The sequence below is a fragment of the Pelodiscus sinensis genome, chromosome 1 (assembly GCF_049634645.1).
Source record: "Pelodiscus sinensis isolate JC-2024 chromosome 1, ASM4963464v1, whole genome shotgun sequence".
Lineage (NCBI taxonomy): Eukaryota > Metazoa > Chordata > Testudines > Trionychidae > Pelodiscus > Pelodiscus sinensis.
Window position 1 is genome coordinate 44437951 of NC_134711.1, and position 16936 is coordinate 44454886.

The 16936-nt window shown below is 37.9% G+C and overlaps 2 protein-coding genes across 17 annotated transcripts in view; both read left to right on the top strand.

Moving 5' to 3' along the window:
- ANKRD7 (ankyrin repeat domain 7) overlaps positions 1-16936 on the top strand; it is a 177643-nt gene that overhangs the window by 34959 nt on the left and 125748 nt on the right. For all 16 annotated transcript variants that reach the window (XR_012903781.1, XR_012903785.1, XR_012903776.1 and 13 more), the window contains 8 exons: positions 5967-6027; positions 6145-6344; positions 8332-8458; positions 11153-11214; positions 12919-13018; positions 14114-14142; positions 14243-14330; positions 14441-14485. Coding sequence is in view for 12 of the 16 variants with exons in the window: in XM_075929155.1 (XP_075785270.1) it covers positions 5967-6027; positions 6145-6344; positions 8332-8458; positions 11153-11214; positions 12919-13018; positions 14114-14142; positions 14243-14330; positions 14441-14485 (712 nt within the window). In the remaining 4 variants the exon portion in view is untranslated. The remainder of the gene's footprint in view (positions 1-5966; positions 6028-6144; positions 6345-8331; positions 8459-11152; positions 11215-12918; positions 13019-14113; positions 14143-14242; positions 14331-14440; positions 14486-16936) is intronic.
- LOC142827826 (uncharacterized) lies at positions 6416-8317 on the top strand (the record flags this gene model as incomplete). The annotated part of the gene is made up of 1 exon (XM_075923848.1): positions 6416-8317. A coding segment is annotated over one exon (996 nt), but the record flags the coding sequence as incomplete, so codon positions are not given.

The following is a 16936-nucleotide window of genomic DNA, read 5'->3' on the forward strand; positions in this document are numbered from 1 at the left end:
ATTAGGTTGCATTAGGAGGAGCATTCCCAGGAGATCTAGAGAAGTGATTATTCCCCTTTATTCAGCTCTGGTGAGGCCACATCTGGAGTATTGTGTTCAGTCTGGGCCCCCCACTATAGAAAGGATGTGGACATATTGCAGAGGGTCCAGTGGAGGGCAACCAAAATTATTAGGGGCCTGGAGCATGTGACCTATGAGGAGAGACTGAGGGATTTGGGTTTGTTTAGTCTGCAGAGGAGAAGAGTGAGGGGGGATTTAATAGCAGCCTTCAACTTCCTGAAGGGAGGTGCGAAAGAGGATAGAGAAAGGCTGTTCTCAGTAGTGACGGATGGTAGAACAAGAAGCAATGGTCTCAAGTTACAGTGGGAGAGGTCTAGGTTGGATATTAGGAAAAACTATTTCACTAGGTGGGTAGTGAAGTACTGGAATGGGTTGCCTAGGAAGGTGGTAGAATCTCTATCTCTAGAGGTTTTTAAGTTTTGGCTTGACAAAGCCCTGGCTGGGATGATTTAATTGGGATTGGTCCTGCCTTGGGTAGGGGGCTGGACTTGATGACCTCCTGAGGTCTCTTCCAGCTCTATGATTCTGTGATCTGTACCTTTTCTGTTCCTAATCTGAGCCCTCTCTGAAAAGATTTTTAGGTGTGGCTCAGTGTATGAAGATCTTATGATTTGGATAAATATTCAGTAGATGGTGAGATAGAAACCACCTCATTGATTGTATTTTCTGCTAATTTGAACTGTGGTTTCAAGAGAACGAATGTAAATTCTGTAAAACACATAATTATATCTACTACCTTCCAGAATTAAGATTTGATCTTGAACTCTACTACTTGTATGACAGGGTAAAGAGTGCATTAACATTTTTTTGTTTATTTACTAGTTCTTTCCATCAAATATTTATTGTATTCATTTCTACTTAAATGTTTCACCATCTTGATTGGTTCGCATTTCCTCAGCATCAAAGTAATTGTTCCTAAAGTGGGGTCAGTGGGTTAATCACTAAAGTGATTGTATTTTCTACTTTGTTATAATATTGCTCATGCTAACCTTGAAGCACTCCATTGTTAAAATACTTTACTAGTTGCTAATGGTTTATCAACATTAAACTCCATTACTTCAACATCAGGCATTTACACAGCTTGCCTTGATTGCTTCTCCTATCTCATTTTCTCTATAGTTCACTTGTCACCTATTTTCTGTGCACCCCTGCTGCTTCCATAATGTCTTTGTTTCTCCCTGTGTGGCTTCCACCATTTTTTTCTCATTGACCTTCTATTTGGAATAGCCTCTTTTCTGTGTAGCAAGCTATTTTGAAATTGCATTCAGATTCCCAGGCCTTTCTCAAATCTAATTTTTTTTTCTGGTTAGACTCTCATTTATAATCTTCACATTGGTTTTGTCTGTTACCACACTCATACTAGACAATGAATTTTTTTTTAAAAGAGAGATAATATGAGATTGAAACAACTGGTTAGTTGTCTTCAAGAAATGTTATTCGTAAACGACATACTTTTCTCACTTTTTTCCTACCTCTTCCTTTTCTTTACGTCAGTGGTCTGCTGTCACTTTTTCATGTGATAGCTATCCAGTTTACCTCTTATAAACAGGAACCTTGTCTTATGCCTGTAAAATATTATACATATCTAATTTTTCCTTATGATTGTGAAAGATAGTAGCCCACTTTGTTAGTGTGTGTTTGTCATGAAATTTAAATAGAAGACAGAAGACATAGAATCATAATGTTATGATATCAAGATGAAAACCATACCTTTGACTAGGAATTTTCAATGATGTTGGCATTGTCCTTAACTTTAATCTCATCTACTTTCTCCTATATTTCCATTTCCAATCTCTGAAAATCTGTCCATTGCCTTCTCTGCAATACTCCCCATGTGTGCCAATGCCTAAGTTTTACTTCCTCTGGAGTCTTCATCTCTGCCTTTACCTTGGTTGTTGTATATTTCATATCTGTTTTTTCTCAGGCTATAACGTGTTTATAATACTGTTCCCTTCTACTTAGTCATTTAAAAAAGTTTAATCACCTAATTTTATCCTCCCATAACTCCCCCTTCAATTTAATTGATAGTGAAATGCTCCATGAATACAAAACAGTCCATGAATGCAGTCTTAACTTCATTTCCCTCCTTCCCCATTCCTTCCAGACTGCCACTATACTCCTTCTTTGTCTCTTTCTACATCCTCATTACTGTTAGTACAAGATCCTTTTTTTCTGCCGTTCTCATTATGTGGAACAACTTTCCCATATCCTTAAGTCTCATTAACAATCCATCTTAATTCATGCCCCTGTATGCTATGAAAAAGAAATTATAAATGTAGAAAAACTTTACTTAGTTATAACTAAAAATATATACTCTTCTGTTTTTTGATAAGTTCTGGGATATTAGTTTGTTCAGGCTAAGCAAAAATTCTGATTATAGCAGTTTAGAAATCTTTATCAATCTTACATGGATCACATCAATTTTCATGAGGCAAGAAAACACTTCCAGAAATATCCAAGATTAGCAAAGATTTTACAGTACATATTAAACAAACACCAAAAAAAAAAGTTGAAAAAATAAATCTGTTAGCCAAATCACATTTTAAACTGAAGTTTGGGTTGATTTACTGGCGGCATTCAGGATTATGAATTAGAGATGTCAGCATTAGTCGACCACGTGATTAACAAATAAGACAGGATTAACCAATAAGTCCAATCAACCCACACATACTCCCCGCCCTTGTTGCCTCTGTATCTGGGGGGAGGTGGGAGCTGATATTCTTGGGGAGTTGGCTTAAAAGCCAGCTTGCTCCCTGAGCATTCCAGTTCCTGTGGCGCTACCTCCCTCCTTCCCACCCCATTGCTGCTTTAAAAGCTGGCTTCCCACAGCACCGGCTCCTATGTAGCTTCCTGTTCTCCTTCCCCCTGCTGCTGCCTCTCATAGAGATGCAGTGGCATGGAGGCGAGGGGAAGAGGCGGGAGCTGGTACACATGGGAAACAGCTTTCAAGCCGGCCCCCCTGTGCATATCAGTTCCCACAGAGCTGACTGCCTTCCACTGTGCTTCTGTCTCTTTATCAGAGGCAGCTTCCGGGAAGAGGAGGGTAGTTACACATTTACACAAATACCCAATAATTAACATCCCTAGTATGAATGTTACACACCCAAAATAGCTAGGTCAATCTACATTTTAAGTAAAAACCAGGTCTCATATTCCAATAAAAGAGAACTGGGAAAACTACATCAGGGATTTTGAAATATATTTAATACTCATTTTTATAATTCTTCCATGTTATTGTAAATAATTTATATTTAAACAAATCCTAATCTCTGTTTCTTCCCATCTGAGATCCTTCTGTGAAGTCAACATGCTGAAATTTTTTGAGGCAGACTTTTTTTTTTTTTTTTTTTTTTTGGAAAAGGTCATGAAGTTTTGACTTATTTATTAATCAGAAGCTTCAGAGGGTAGCCGAATTAGTCTGTACAGAATAAACTTAAAAAACAACAAATGGTCTGGTATTACTTTATAGACTAACAAAACATGTAGATGGTATTATGAGCTCATGATACCATCTACATCAGGGGTGGCCAACCTATGACTCACGAGCTGCATGCAGCTCTTCAAAGAAAACATTGCCTTGCAGGCTGAAGACAGCCAGCACCCTGGACAGAGCAGTGCTACCAGCGGGAACCAGATTGGATATCATTCTAGATGTGTGTGTGCTGTGTGTGTGATAATTAGATTCTTTTGACCAGCAGTGTTTGTTGGGGTTGCCTCTTCATCCTGCATACCCTTGCCCCAATCCATATGAAGATCTAGTGGGTAAAGCAGATCCATCTGTCTCCCAATTCCTCTTATTACCCATCACAGCAAGACTGAATTCAGTAGCATTGGGCTGCCACACAGTAACTCCCTCAATTAATGTTAGGATTAATTTAACATTTAACGTTTTATTTCCTTTTGGAACAAGAGAGAGAGGGTATGCCAGCCTGGTCCCGGGAAGAGGGGGTGGGCTGGGGGACATCGGGTGGGTGGCTCGATCCATGCCAGGTGCAGGGTCTGCTGGCTGGGTGCTGGCAGGCTTGCACCTGGCACGGGCACCGTAGCCAGCCCGTGCCCCTTTAAGGGGGCCGGGAGGGGGGCATAGAGTTTCCCTGGTGTTGGCCAGAGTGGCCACCAGGGAAACCTGGGGAGGGCTAGCCTCCCACTAGTTCGAATTAAGGGGCTACACAGCCCTTAATTCAAACTAGCTAGTTCGAACTAGGCTTAAGCTTCGTGGAATGAGGATTACCTAGTTCGAATTAAGCGCTCCGTTAGTTCGAATTAAATTCGAACTAGCGGAGCGCTAGTGTAGCGGCTATGAATGTTAGTTCGAACTAACGTCCATTAGTTCGAACTAACATTTTAGTGTAGACATACCCTCAGAGAATTGGGAGTTAAAAGGTCATTCAACTACTTAGAAACCACATTCATATTGTTCTTTGGTAAACATAAACACTAAATCTCTAGCAACCAGGGCACAACAACTACCAAAAGACCTCAGACCTTATCTACCAGTCAGGATTGATCAGTAAAAATTTCTGCAGGTGGGTTTTTTCTGCTGACAAAGGCCAAAACCAAAAAATACTCCAATCGCCTTTCCTTGGTACAAAGAGTAAATGAGGAGCCCTTCTTTTACTGATTTTACCATTGTTCCTCCTTCAAAGCCTGACTGCTGCTGATGATCAACTCTACTGTCTGGTGCAAACTTCTCAGCACTGGTACCATGTCAGTTGAGTTTTGTAATCAGTCCCTCTTAATCTGTACAGATTATTTTGATTTCATCCATATTAATAATGACAGATCAGAACTTTTAAAGTCATACATTAAGTCCTCTATTCTTTGAAAGACTACAGAATGATATTTTGGTTCCAAGATCACTACAATGTAGTCTAGAGGAGGAGACATGTTACACTTTAAGTATTTTCCAGGCAAAGGTCAGCGTCTCAAATTATTAGCAACAAGAGTCCTCAGAGCGTTTCAAGAAAAAAAAACTCACTATCAGTGAAGGTCAACCTTATCTTCTATTAGAATTCACTCATCGCCATCCCTGAGACAAGAAGTAGATTCCACATTTGAGAGTTTCTCTGTCTTTCTCTCTGTGTCTCTCTCTCTCTCTCTCTTTAAAAACTTACCCTAAAATACAGTCATTATATGAGACCTGTCTGACTTACTATTCTCTTACCGAAATTGCTGCTAACCTCTGTGGTAAGTATTACTTGTATCAACATGATGATTCTTTTTTCCACTCAGAGGATGAATTGCCACTTTTTTTCATATGCATTGTGTTAAAATAGAAGCTGTACATCTTCCCATCATGCTGTAGGAATTTTGGCGTCATCAGACAGCGATCTGGACCATTTTAAGTGACTAATCTGTTGACTAATCCTAGAAAATCCATCAGTTATTAAAGACTTTTAAACATAAAATTAAAACTATCTTAAATGCCAATAAGGCTAACGTTGACAGGATTAAAGATTTTGTAGAATATAATTCACTTAGGGTGTATCTACACAGCACCCTAAACTTGAAATAAGATACGTAATTTGCACTACGAGGGTTACAGGGATGCCGAAATAGCATGCCTGTTATTTTAAAAAATATTTTGAAATACCGTGTGGCTTGTTAAGATGTGGGGTAGCTATTTTGGGATACCTCCTGTATCCTGAAATAGCCATGCAGTGTAGACATACCCTTAGAGATATTTTATTTAACGTTGTATGGGCTAAATATTTTGAGCATAACTCCCATTGACTGACTTAAATGAGAGTGCTGGCTAAGTAAGATCTACCAGATGCAGACCTTGCCTGACATTGGCATTAAAACAATTTGATGAATTTAGTCTTCAATAGTCGATACAATCAGATAGGTGTTATTTACTATTCATGTAAAAACTTAGTGTGCTTAAAGTTAACTTTTATTTACAGAAACCACCAAAGCCAAGTTTGACTCTGCTAATGACCTCTTCCCAGCATTTCAAGAAAAACAGTAAGCAATTTTGAGGGGAAAAAATCTCCTTTATTATGTTATATGTTGATAGAAAATTGTAGATGTATTATGTATTTTACTTCCTCTTTTAAGTTATTTAATCTTTTTTTATTATAGTAGGTGAAAAAAGTAGCATTATGAAAACAGAACATGTAGACATTTCACTGCAAAATAAATCAGATTGTGAAGCTGAAGATGTTATTGAATCCCCTCCTAATTTTTCCCAAGTCAAGTCCTATCCTCGGTCTATCCATCCCTCACCTGGCTCCTTTTCAAAACCTTCCCAGATGACTCCTCTTCTCCTGGGGCTTAAACAGGTAAATATTTGTTCAGTTAATTTGTTGGTTCCTATATTGTGTCTTTTCTTTTTCAAATTCTTCTATGATTATATGAAGATGGCAAGGATATTAGAATTGGAAGTCCTCAGTCATCAAGGCAATACCTGAAGCAGTTAACCAGAAAACACACAAATTTGAATAAAAAAGAATGTAAAGAATTGATATCTGAAGATATTTCAGAAGCAAGCCAACAGGAGAAAGGAGAATTAGAGGATGAAGAAGATGAGGAAGATGATGAGGAAAAATTTAGTCAGGAAGAAAAGGAGGATGAAAATACAGAAGATGAAGAAGAAAGTCAAGATGATTACACAGAGGATGAAGAAGAGGAATATATTGGAAAATTGGCACATAAGTGTGATCAAGAGTTGGAAATCTTTAGCAATGCTGTTAAATTTGAAAGGGAATTTAAATGTAGAAGCAAAAGTACGCAGGATGAAACATGTGAAGAAAAAGATCAGGAAATTCAGGAATCTGTTGATATTCCGGTGTCTTTTATAGCTGGACATTATGAAGGTTTAAAGGAAAATATAACTTCCGTATTATCTAAGATAATAAATAATGAACAACCATGTAATTCATCAAAAAAAGATGGTAATGAACATGAAATTGATGAATTTCAGAATACAAATAAATTATGTACAGATGGAAATGAGAAAATCAGATACAAGAAGACCCACTGTTCTTTTGAAGATTCTGAAATGACAGCCCAGAAAAAAGATGCATCTTCATCTGTCTTAAATAGCTGTTATATTGAGAAGGAAAACCCACACCTAGCAGATGATATCTTTGAAAGTGATGATGAGCCGTGGCCAGAGGCAGAAAATCAAAGGCATGAGAACAGAAGACAGGACTCAGAGAATCTTAGATCTTTGGGTGATCAAAATGCTGGAAAGGAGCAATGCAAGAATTCCAAGGACTCTAGTAATAAGGTCTGTGAAACACTGGAACCAGAAAGTGAGAATTTGCATTTAAATAGTAGTGAAGAAAATCTGAGAGAAGAGTTTCAACCAAGCATCAAAGTAAGTAAAAGGGGCAAAATCCAGTAGCAAGGGTTTTTATGCAAGAAAGGAAGAAGATAAGACTCAAGGTTGTTGTAGTTGAATCATTTGAATAAGTTAAATGAAAAACCTTAATGGAAGATTAATAAAAATAATAATGTAACTCAAATTTAATCTGATCTTCAGCCTTGAATAAAGGAATGACTGGCCATAAATGTGTTACTAATAAAGCATATTTTTCATGCATTAGTTAGGATAGTAGTCAGAAGCATTTTTTTAATTATTTAATGTGATTATGATGCTATATAGAAGGATGAATGTTAGACTCATTGTTCTGAAGTCAGTATAATTTGTGGCCTAACTAATTATGCTTAAAATGAATTGGGTATTGTTTGCAAGAGTAACTGGGCTCTGACACAATCCAGATGAGTTATGAAAAGTAAACTGAACTAATAGCATAAACAATTAGTTTTGTTTTGCAAAATGAGTGACGGTGGTTGGACTATAAAACTGCATTTAGAATCAGAAGGTCAGTTGTGCTCCTGTGGGCCAATATACGCAAAGCCTATGGCTAAATGTGTGAGATCTGTGATTAAAAGCATTTTTGGTTGAGGTGATCACCTCAAAAATGCAATTCCAGGGGAGATTAGATGAATCTGATCATTTTTAGGAGATAATGTAAAAAATTTTCACCACAGCAAAAATTGTACTCTCCACATTGATTTCTTCATCCAAAAACAAAACAAAATCCATCAAAACAAATGAATCATCTGCCCAACAAACCCCATGTCCAAGCAAAGTCTTTTGCCTCAAAAAGTGACACTGCTATTTTTATTGATTTGATGTTAGGCTCTCAGATTCTACAGTAATGGATAGGAGTGTAACATCTTAAAGTAGATAGAAAATAATTTGTTTTTGTTTAGTATTTTTCTTTGGGAAAACTTTTTCATACAATCTCTTTCTACTAGGAAGAATCGTCAGAAGAGGAAGATGAGGTAGAACAACCACACATTTCAAATGCTGTAGATAAAAGTTTAATACGTAATGGCAACAGTGAAGCACAGAATGCCACAGAAGATATTGCTGTTAGAAAAGGTAAATTAGTAACTAGTAATCCAAATGTTTTTCTTGAATTAGTTTACTATGTGAATGTACTAAGAAAAGTTCATAATCTGCTGCCTTTGGTACTGTGAACCATGAGATGTTTTTCACTTGCACTGATACATTTTCAGGGAATGATTCATTTGATAAATCACTTTACTCCCCTGTTTCCGAGGGACTCTAAAAGGTAATATTAGGTAATTGCTCTTCTGTCCAAAAGGCAATATTGTGTGGCATCCTGAGTTTTTTATTTGGGGTTCTTAGGTGGGTTAGTGGGGGAACTGTGTTGCCTTCAGAATGCTAATAGCGACCAAATTTGTCTTTGTCTTGCTTACGGTGGAGGTATGGCTGAAACTGACTGAGGCTAAATCAGGGTTTTTTGGCTTTCTTTTTTTTTTTTTAGTATGCTCATTGCCGTACAAGATATACATTACAGATTAGGGATGTGAAAAGTTAACTGGTTAACCAGTAAGCCTTGCCCTTAGGAGGTGATGATTACTGGTTCCATTTAATCATTAACCAGCAGGGGTTGAAGCAGCTCCCCGCATGCTGTCGGCAGGGGGCTGCTGCAGCCTCACGGGTGGCCTGCCATGGACAGGGAACCGGAGCAGCCCGTTTGCGACGGGCCGGGGCGCCCCACAAGCAGGGGCTGCTTCAGTTGGGCAGAAGCACCTCCCTCCCCTGCCTGTGCCCCAGTTAACTAGTTAACCAATGGGATTTTATATCCCTGTTATGGATAGTCTATGTCTTGAAGCATTACAAGCAAAAAAGGCATGAAGTAGATTGGGAATATTATAGATTTTAGAAAAAGGAATAAATTAGGATTTTTTTTATAGCCTATCTTTTTTTAATTAAGTCAACTATCACCTCACAGACATGTCTAAAATGATGTTGAGGACATCATTCAGAAGAAAGAATTAATATTATATCCTACCTTTTAGATGAGATTTTATTTCCACAAATTATCTAATTTCACAACCTTCAGTTGCTTTTAGATGATCAGATAGCCGCAATGGCTAGAACTGATGTTGTTTTTCTGCTTATCTGGCAGGTAGAGTTCAGATAATGGGATATAGCATCCATCACCATGCCGTTGTAATCTTTGAGATTAAAGTACTGCAACATACTGCAAATAGATCTTTACCTTAAAACATTGGCTAGTACAGAATGTTTAAGTGGAGCTCCTCAATGGCAGCATACAGTAGCAGTTCTCTCTCAAAATTCTTATTTTACTGAATCTTCTCTACCAGTACAGATATTGGTATTTGTAAAAGAGATATTTGTAAAAGTTCCTTCCAAACAGCAGATGGAGCCAGAACACTGAATTTTTAGGCTATCATCATACTTTCAGACATAGGATTTAGTTATTTCTCGGGGTATGTCTATACTATAGGTACTCACCTGCAGTACTGCATGGTTGCCACCCAGGACCTGACCAGTCCTAGATGAGAGATTTAGCCGGACCAAGAAAAGTCATTTCTACCCTCCTCCCCCTGCTTTCCACTGCCTGCTCCTGCAGCCATAGCCTTCCTGCCAGCTTCCTGGACATCTTCTCCCATGCTTTCGGTGCCTCCCCATGCAGGGCTACTGGCTCCACCATGGCAGCCCAGCCACCAGACAGTCACGCTGCTGGGGACCAGAAGCACCACTGGGTGGAAGCTCCACTACTGGGCTCCAGCCTCATTGGGCAGCTCAGCTGTTGGGCTCCTGGCCCAGTTGCTGGGCAGCGCTGCTGCCAAGTTTTTGGCTGCCTCTCAGTTCCGTCAGACAAGTGCACCACTTGGGTTCCAGCTCCACCACTGCACGGTAGCAGGGCTGCTGAGCTCTTGGATATGCCACCGGGCGGCAGCCTTTCCCAGCCCCACCACCAAGCAGCCCTGCTGCCTCCCAATTTCACTTGGGATTTTTGACACCGAACAGCAGCCCTGCTCTCAGGCTCCAGTTGTGCTACTGGGTGGTAGTCCTGCTGCTGGACTCCAGCCCCACCAGGTAGTTCTGCTACCTCCAGGCCCTGCTGGGTAATGTTACACCTGGGCAGCAGCCCCGCTGCCAGGCTCCCAGTTTCAACGTGACAGGGCAGCCCCGCTGCTGGACTCCAGCCCTGCTGCAGGGTTCCCAAACACCAGTCCTCCACTGGGACTCTCTGGTTTTGGAACATCCGTGGTCTCTGCCAGAACACGGATGTTGCCAAACCAGAGAGTCATGGTTTAGAGAGGCTGAACTTGTACGGAGTTTTCCATTAGTGTAAGTAACCAACTTCCATGAAAGGCAATAGCTAGATTGATGGGAGGATTCTTCTGCTACACTAACCGTGTTTACACCTGGGTGGTAGGTCAGATTAAGTGCTGTGCCTAAGGTGCAAAATACTTCACAGCCCCGAAGGACATAGTTAGGTTAATGTAATTTTTAAGGGTACATCAGACCTTAGACTTCAGTTTCTTTTTTCAGTAGATATCCCAGGTGTGGAGTGGCCTCCTATTGGAGTACGAAAGAAAGGTGAAAGGCTAAAGAAAACAGTGACACACTGGTGTGTGCAGCTACCTAAGAGCACATGTGAATTATTTGTTTACAGATTAAGAGAAATTATGTATGCCTATTGGCTATTTATGAATACAGGACTTGTAGAGTGAAAACTAATGTGAAATGTTTAAGAGAAAAGTAAAATTTTATATTTGTTTTATTCTGTAGATATGATGTCTGCATTAGGATTAGAGGACGAAGAGGATACGGAATCACCCTGGGATTCAGAGGTATTTTCCATGAATGTGGCTTCTTTGATCCCACCAATTGTATTCAATTCAGTACCTCTGAAGAGTTTTGTTGCATTCCTGACTTTTTTGCTGCTTACTGGATCTTAGGGCTTGATGCTTTGAGTTTCAAGTACTGCTATATTAGGGTCTGACTAGTTAAGACTGCTAATAATCTAGATTGCCTGGCAATGAATGCCCAGATTAAATTTGTATTTCTAGCATCATGTTGAATTATTATAGAATATAGTTGTTCAAAATAGTTTTAAATACTAGGTATTTAATTCTGTTTTCTTTTAATTTTAATAAAATACCTTGAATGAAATCTTTACTCCATTTAAGTCAACAGTAAAACTCTTAGCCCTGGACTACACTAGGGGATAAATTCAAATTAAGATATGCAACTTCAGCTACATTAATAGCATATCTTAAGTCGAATTTTATCTTAACTCAAATTTTGGCACCATTCACACTGAGAGAAATTAAAGGGAGAACACTCTCTCTTCGACTTCCCTTACTCCTTGAAGAAGCCAGACTACTGGAATTGACAGGTGCACCCTCGCAGTTTGAATTAATGCGTCTACACTAGACCTGCTAATTCGAACCCCAGAATATTGATTGTGGATGCTTCAGTCTTATCTGTAGTGTAGACATGGCCTTTATGAATGCACTTGGGGACAAGGTTTTGCCCCTTGTCTCTGTCTTCAAGCATCGCTTCTTTAGAATCCTCTCTTAAACTGATGAACATTATCAAAAAGCTGTAATCAGTGCAGCAGCATATACACCCTAGCTAGGATCACTTGCCTATGCCATATCCAGAGAATAGTCCTATGTATTCTCAGTTCTTGCCGACTGCTTTAGGCAGCAATGAGAATATAATAATATTTCACTCTATTAGTCTCCTTTTGAGAGAATTTTTATAACTTTTTTCCTTTTAAACTTTTAGGATAGTTAAGTATTAGCGGGTCTAGTGAAGATGCGCTAAGTCAAACTGAGAGGGTGCTCCTGTCGATGCCAGTAGCCCTGCTTCTCCAAGGAGTAAGGGAAGCTGAAGGGAGAGTGTTCTCCCTTTAACTTCCCTTAGTGTGAATGGTGCCAAACTACTTAGCCAAAATAGTCTTTTGTGAACTTTTTAGCCTTGTTGGACTTTAATCCTTCTCATAGCATTACCTGTGCATCTAATTCTAATTATGGGCCATTCTAATTATGGTAAGTTGCATGCACAGCCTTCATAGACTTGTTTGCTGAGGACGTGAACATCACCAGTATCTATAGTGTACACATACAAAGAAACAGTCATTGTAAAGAATTGCAATTATTATTCATTTCTTTTTTAGCAATCATTTTTTTTCATTTTCTTGATTTGTTATCTTAATCTAAAAATTTTCCTACTCCATTTTACCATTTCTGGGTTTATCAAAGCTAGTTCATCAAGACATTTTAGTTAAAATTTATGTCAACTAGCATTTTACTAATACTTTTAAACTGTTATAAATGTTATGATTTTAAAATTGTTTATACTATGACATTCCTTGTCCAAAACTTTTTTCAGAGATATGAGTACTATGTATACTTGGTAACACATAAAAGTGTTTAATTGTAAATCATTGCTGATAACCAATAACTAAAAATATTGATAATTTTTCTATGTAAAGCAATTAAAAGGTAATTGTATCCAAGTTGTCATGTACATTTTTAATTAACCAGTGTGCTTCTGAAAGCCCAAGAAAACTACCAGCCAACCAGTTAATTTCATCTGACAGAACTGAAATACACATGCAGAGTGTGTTTGAGGAACCAAATGAAGGTATTTTTATCATTTTATTGTTACCAATACTTCATAAGCTTTTATACAATAAGCTTAATTTTATATGTATTCCATAAGAATCCTTCAAAAAAAAGAAGTGGGTGGCTCTGTCAGTGACAATAGAAAACAGCGAACCTCAGCCAATGGGAGCTGCGAGGCTCTGTGGCTACAGACACTTAAATCAGTGAGTTGCTAATGCGCTTTGTTTATCTAAGGGCTCAGTGGCCAGAGAGCCTCATGGCTTCTGTTGGCTCCAGTTCGCTGTTTCCAGCCATGGGAATCTGCGCGGGAAAACCAGAAAGAATGGGAGCTGCAAGAATCTGTGGTTACGGAGCCTTTAGAAAAACAAAGCAGAGTGGCCTGTTAGCAGTTTTCTGAAAGTGGGCCCAGGGTCTGCAAGTGGCTTATCGAAGCAGACCTAGGATCCAACTTTGAAACCAAAGGTGAAACTGTTACTAAGAATTACATTACAGGTAGAAAATGCAGCCAAACAGAAGAATTATTTGTTTTAATTACTGTTAAGCAAAGCACAATGATCTGTAGATCACTGAATTGAGATGTATTTTGATGATTTGTTGCTAGATAACCGAACTGAGATAACCTCTTACTTACCTACAACTCTCCTCCTAATTCTCCAATCTACAGAAAATAGAGATTCTTCAACACAAAAACACCTGTGGGACAATCATATTAATAGTACAGTTGCACTGCTTTATATGACACTTCAAACTACTCCACTCCATTTTGCTGTTTGCAAGTTTCCACTCAGGGAATGGATTATTGCCTTTTAGGAAAGAATAAAGTTTTTTATTTTTGTACTGTTAATTAGCACAGTCTTACTGGTTTACATGAATTACTCTAGTTTGGTCACTTGAAATTTTAGGTGCAATCTTAAATAGTCATGTGTTTCTATAATACTAACATGCTATGATGTATTTACCCTAACTAAAAGTGAGTCTTGTGGAATTAAAATGATGGTTGCAAATTGGCAATACATAGCTATTGCATAAGGTAATATGTTTGCATGAAGTTGATAATTTCTACACTTCAGGATTTTAAATGACACCTAGCTAATATTTCCTCCCTTCTTTTTAGGATTGTCTGAAAAAAAGCCTGATTCACAGGTAAGTGTCATTCATGCTCAGAAATTCTTAGTAATTAAAGAATACATAGTTATTTTGATTTTTATTTTATGTTTGTGTGTTTCGATTCTGTCTGTAATAGCTAAAGAACACTCAAGCAATTTTAGAAACAAATGATATCACCTCTTGTCCTGCAAAGGGAAAGGAGATTGACAAAAGGCAAAAATCAGGTAATATTCACTACATCAAATTGGGAATGGGGGTAGTGGACTAAGCATCTTCATTAACAAACTATTTACCTTAAGCATTGCTTTTTTTGTTTTTTTGTTTTGTTTTGAAGATTTAATGGAAGAACTTGGTTTAGATGATGCAGATGATATTGAAGGTATTTATATGATTTTGTCCTTTTTTCTGCGTAACATGTATTTTAATTGCAGTTTATAAAAATGATGTATATTCAGTGTATAAGCGTCCGTATTTAATTTGTTAGTGTTCTGTACTTTTAACAACATATCTTATAACATTTGCTAATGCTTTCTTGAAGGACACACAGTAACTGATCCAAAAGTACAGCCACCATTTTAGAGCCTAAACCTTGTATAGAAAAAATACATATTTTTAATGTTAATTTACATTTATTTGTAGTATTCTTCCCTTTTATTAATCAGCCAAGAGCTGAATTAAGGGTTCTGTGTTCCTAGTGCAAAAATTACATGTTAAAATATTAACTGCAGTAGGGCAATACAAAATCTTGGGCTCAGCCTAGGAAGGTAAATAAAATAACTTTGAATTTGAAATATATTGTAATTAATTAATTTGAAATATATTGTAATTCATGTATATAGCATACATGTAGTCTGTTTATGATTTAGGATCTCAGATTGTTTTAATTTTTAAAAGGTATTTCAATTCTTCCCGCTTTGAATTCAGTGGAGACTAAGCTTCTTTTTAGAAGAATTTGTAAATATGTGCTTGTAGTTTTGAGAGCAGAAAATGTGTTAAAAGTATACAAGCTTCCATTTTTCTCTTCTTTTTACAGTATCTGCTTTTTTGGAAGAAGCTGAAAGTGTTGGAAATTTCATTATTTGTATTATAGTAGTACTACAGAGCCCAATAATAGACCACGGTCCCTTTTTGTTACAAATACAGAACAAACAGATGGAGAGTTATTAAAAAAAAATTGCTGGTTTTTATTGGAATATATTGAACAAATGAACAAGTTTCATGATACCTTATTCTCTCCAGTTTATTATTATTTCAAGAGTAAGAAATATTTGTGACTGTTTATCTACAATCATTGTTTCAAAGCAGCTATAAGCAGAGTTTAGGTGCATGGAGATGGTCTTGTGTCACTACTGGCTGGAGGCTTCCCGTATCCAAGAAGCCTAGGAGCTCCTGTTTAATTACTCTGTAAATCCAGGGGAGGGAGGAAATGTACTGCATTTGCCAAACCTGAAAAAGACAGAATGAAGATTCTGTGATGGATTTGGGTTCTCACAACTCAGTAAGGAGTTCAGTCAAACACCTCCCTTGGATCTCTGGGTACCTTAAACTCTATGCTGTTGCAGTGCACAGCCCTGATACCAACAGCCAGTATACAACCATGCAAGTCACGCTCTGGCTTCCACTGCCCAGTTACTCTTTTCCAGGAAATCTTAACAACCCTTTGAGCTCTGAGGTTTTCCCCCAAAAATGTCTCGTTTGGCTTCTCATTTCTGATGTTCTTGTGCAGCTTTCTCAATCTCTGTTTTGGGCCTTTTGCTCCTTTTCCAATGTACTATGCCCTAAATTTGCAATTTTTCATTGATGCTAATTTAAATGTCCTTTATTCTGTTACCACACTGGAGATAAACATAAAATAATAAAGCTGTAACCTTTCTTTGATTATTCTCAACACGTTTACTTGGGAATCACCTGAAAGCCATTTTACTATTGCTTGATGTATAATTCTCAAACAGCAAGCTGTATGTGAATCCTTTTGACTATGTCAGTGTTACACTTTAGGGTCACTCAGACCAGTTATAGCATTCATTCAACATCTACCCTTGAACTTGGGTGCCTTAAAAGCTGTGGTTCTGTGACTTGTAGTCCTGACACCAATAGCTAGCATGCAAATCATACCACTGCCCAGTTACCCTCTGTAACAATCCTTTCACACCTGAGTTTTACCTAAAAATCATTTTCTCTGCATTGTTCAGCCCCTCTTATTGTAGCAGCCACAAAACCTTATCAAGTTTGCTGCTCCACTAATGAGACAATTAACAACAATTTATTTATTTAACTCTAGTCGACAAACCTTCCACTTCAAGCAAAGTACTAAGTTGATTTATGGTAAAAATAAAACAAGTTTATTAACAAAAAGACATACATTTAAGTGAAACCAGCTATAAAAATAAAATAGAAACAGTTACAAATAAAAGTAAAAATACACTTCAGAGACTAAAAATCAACTTAAAAACCAGATTAGTTTGTTCAAAGAACTTTGTCTCATGACTGGCAGTCTTCTAGTGTGGCCAGCCAATTCTTTAACCAGGATCCAACACACAGAGCTCAAAGTGTTTGGGTTTTTTTGACTGTTCGGGTCAGGGTTAATGATGGGGTTCTCTTTCTTTCTTTGTGTGCCAGAAACTTTTGAAATGTATTCTTTGAAACATAAGCTCAGACAAAGTTTCTGTCACCTGTTATGATGTAAATGCTCTGCTAACTTCGCCTCCACTTTTTAGCTTGATAGCTTTGTTTACCTTGTATGTAACTGAGTCTTTAATGTCTCTGCCTGGTAATCAGGCTAGTCAGACAAGCAAATACACATTTCTTTGTCTTGGATAGACTGGGTTTG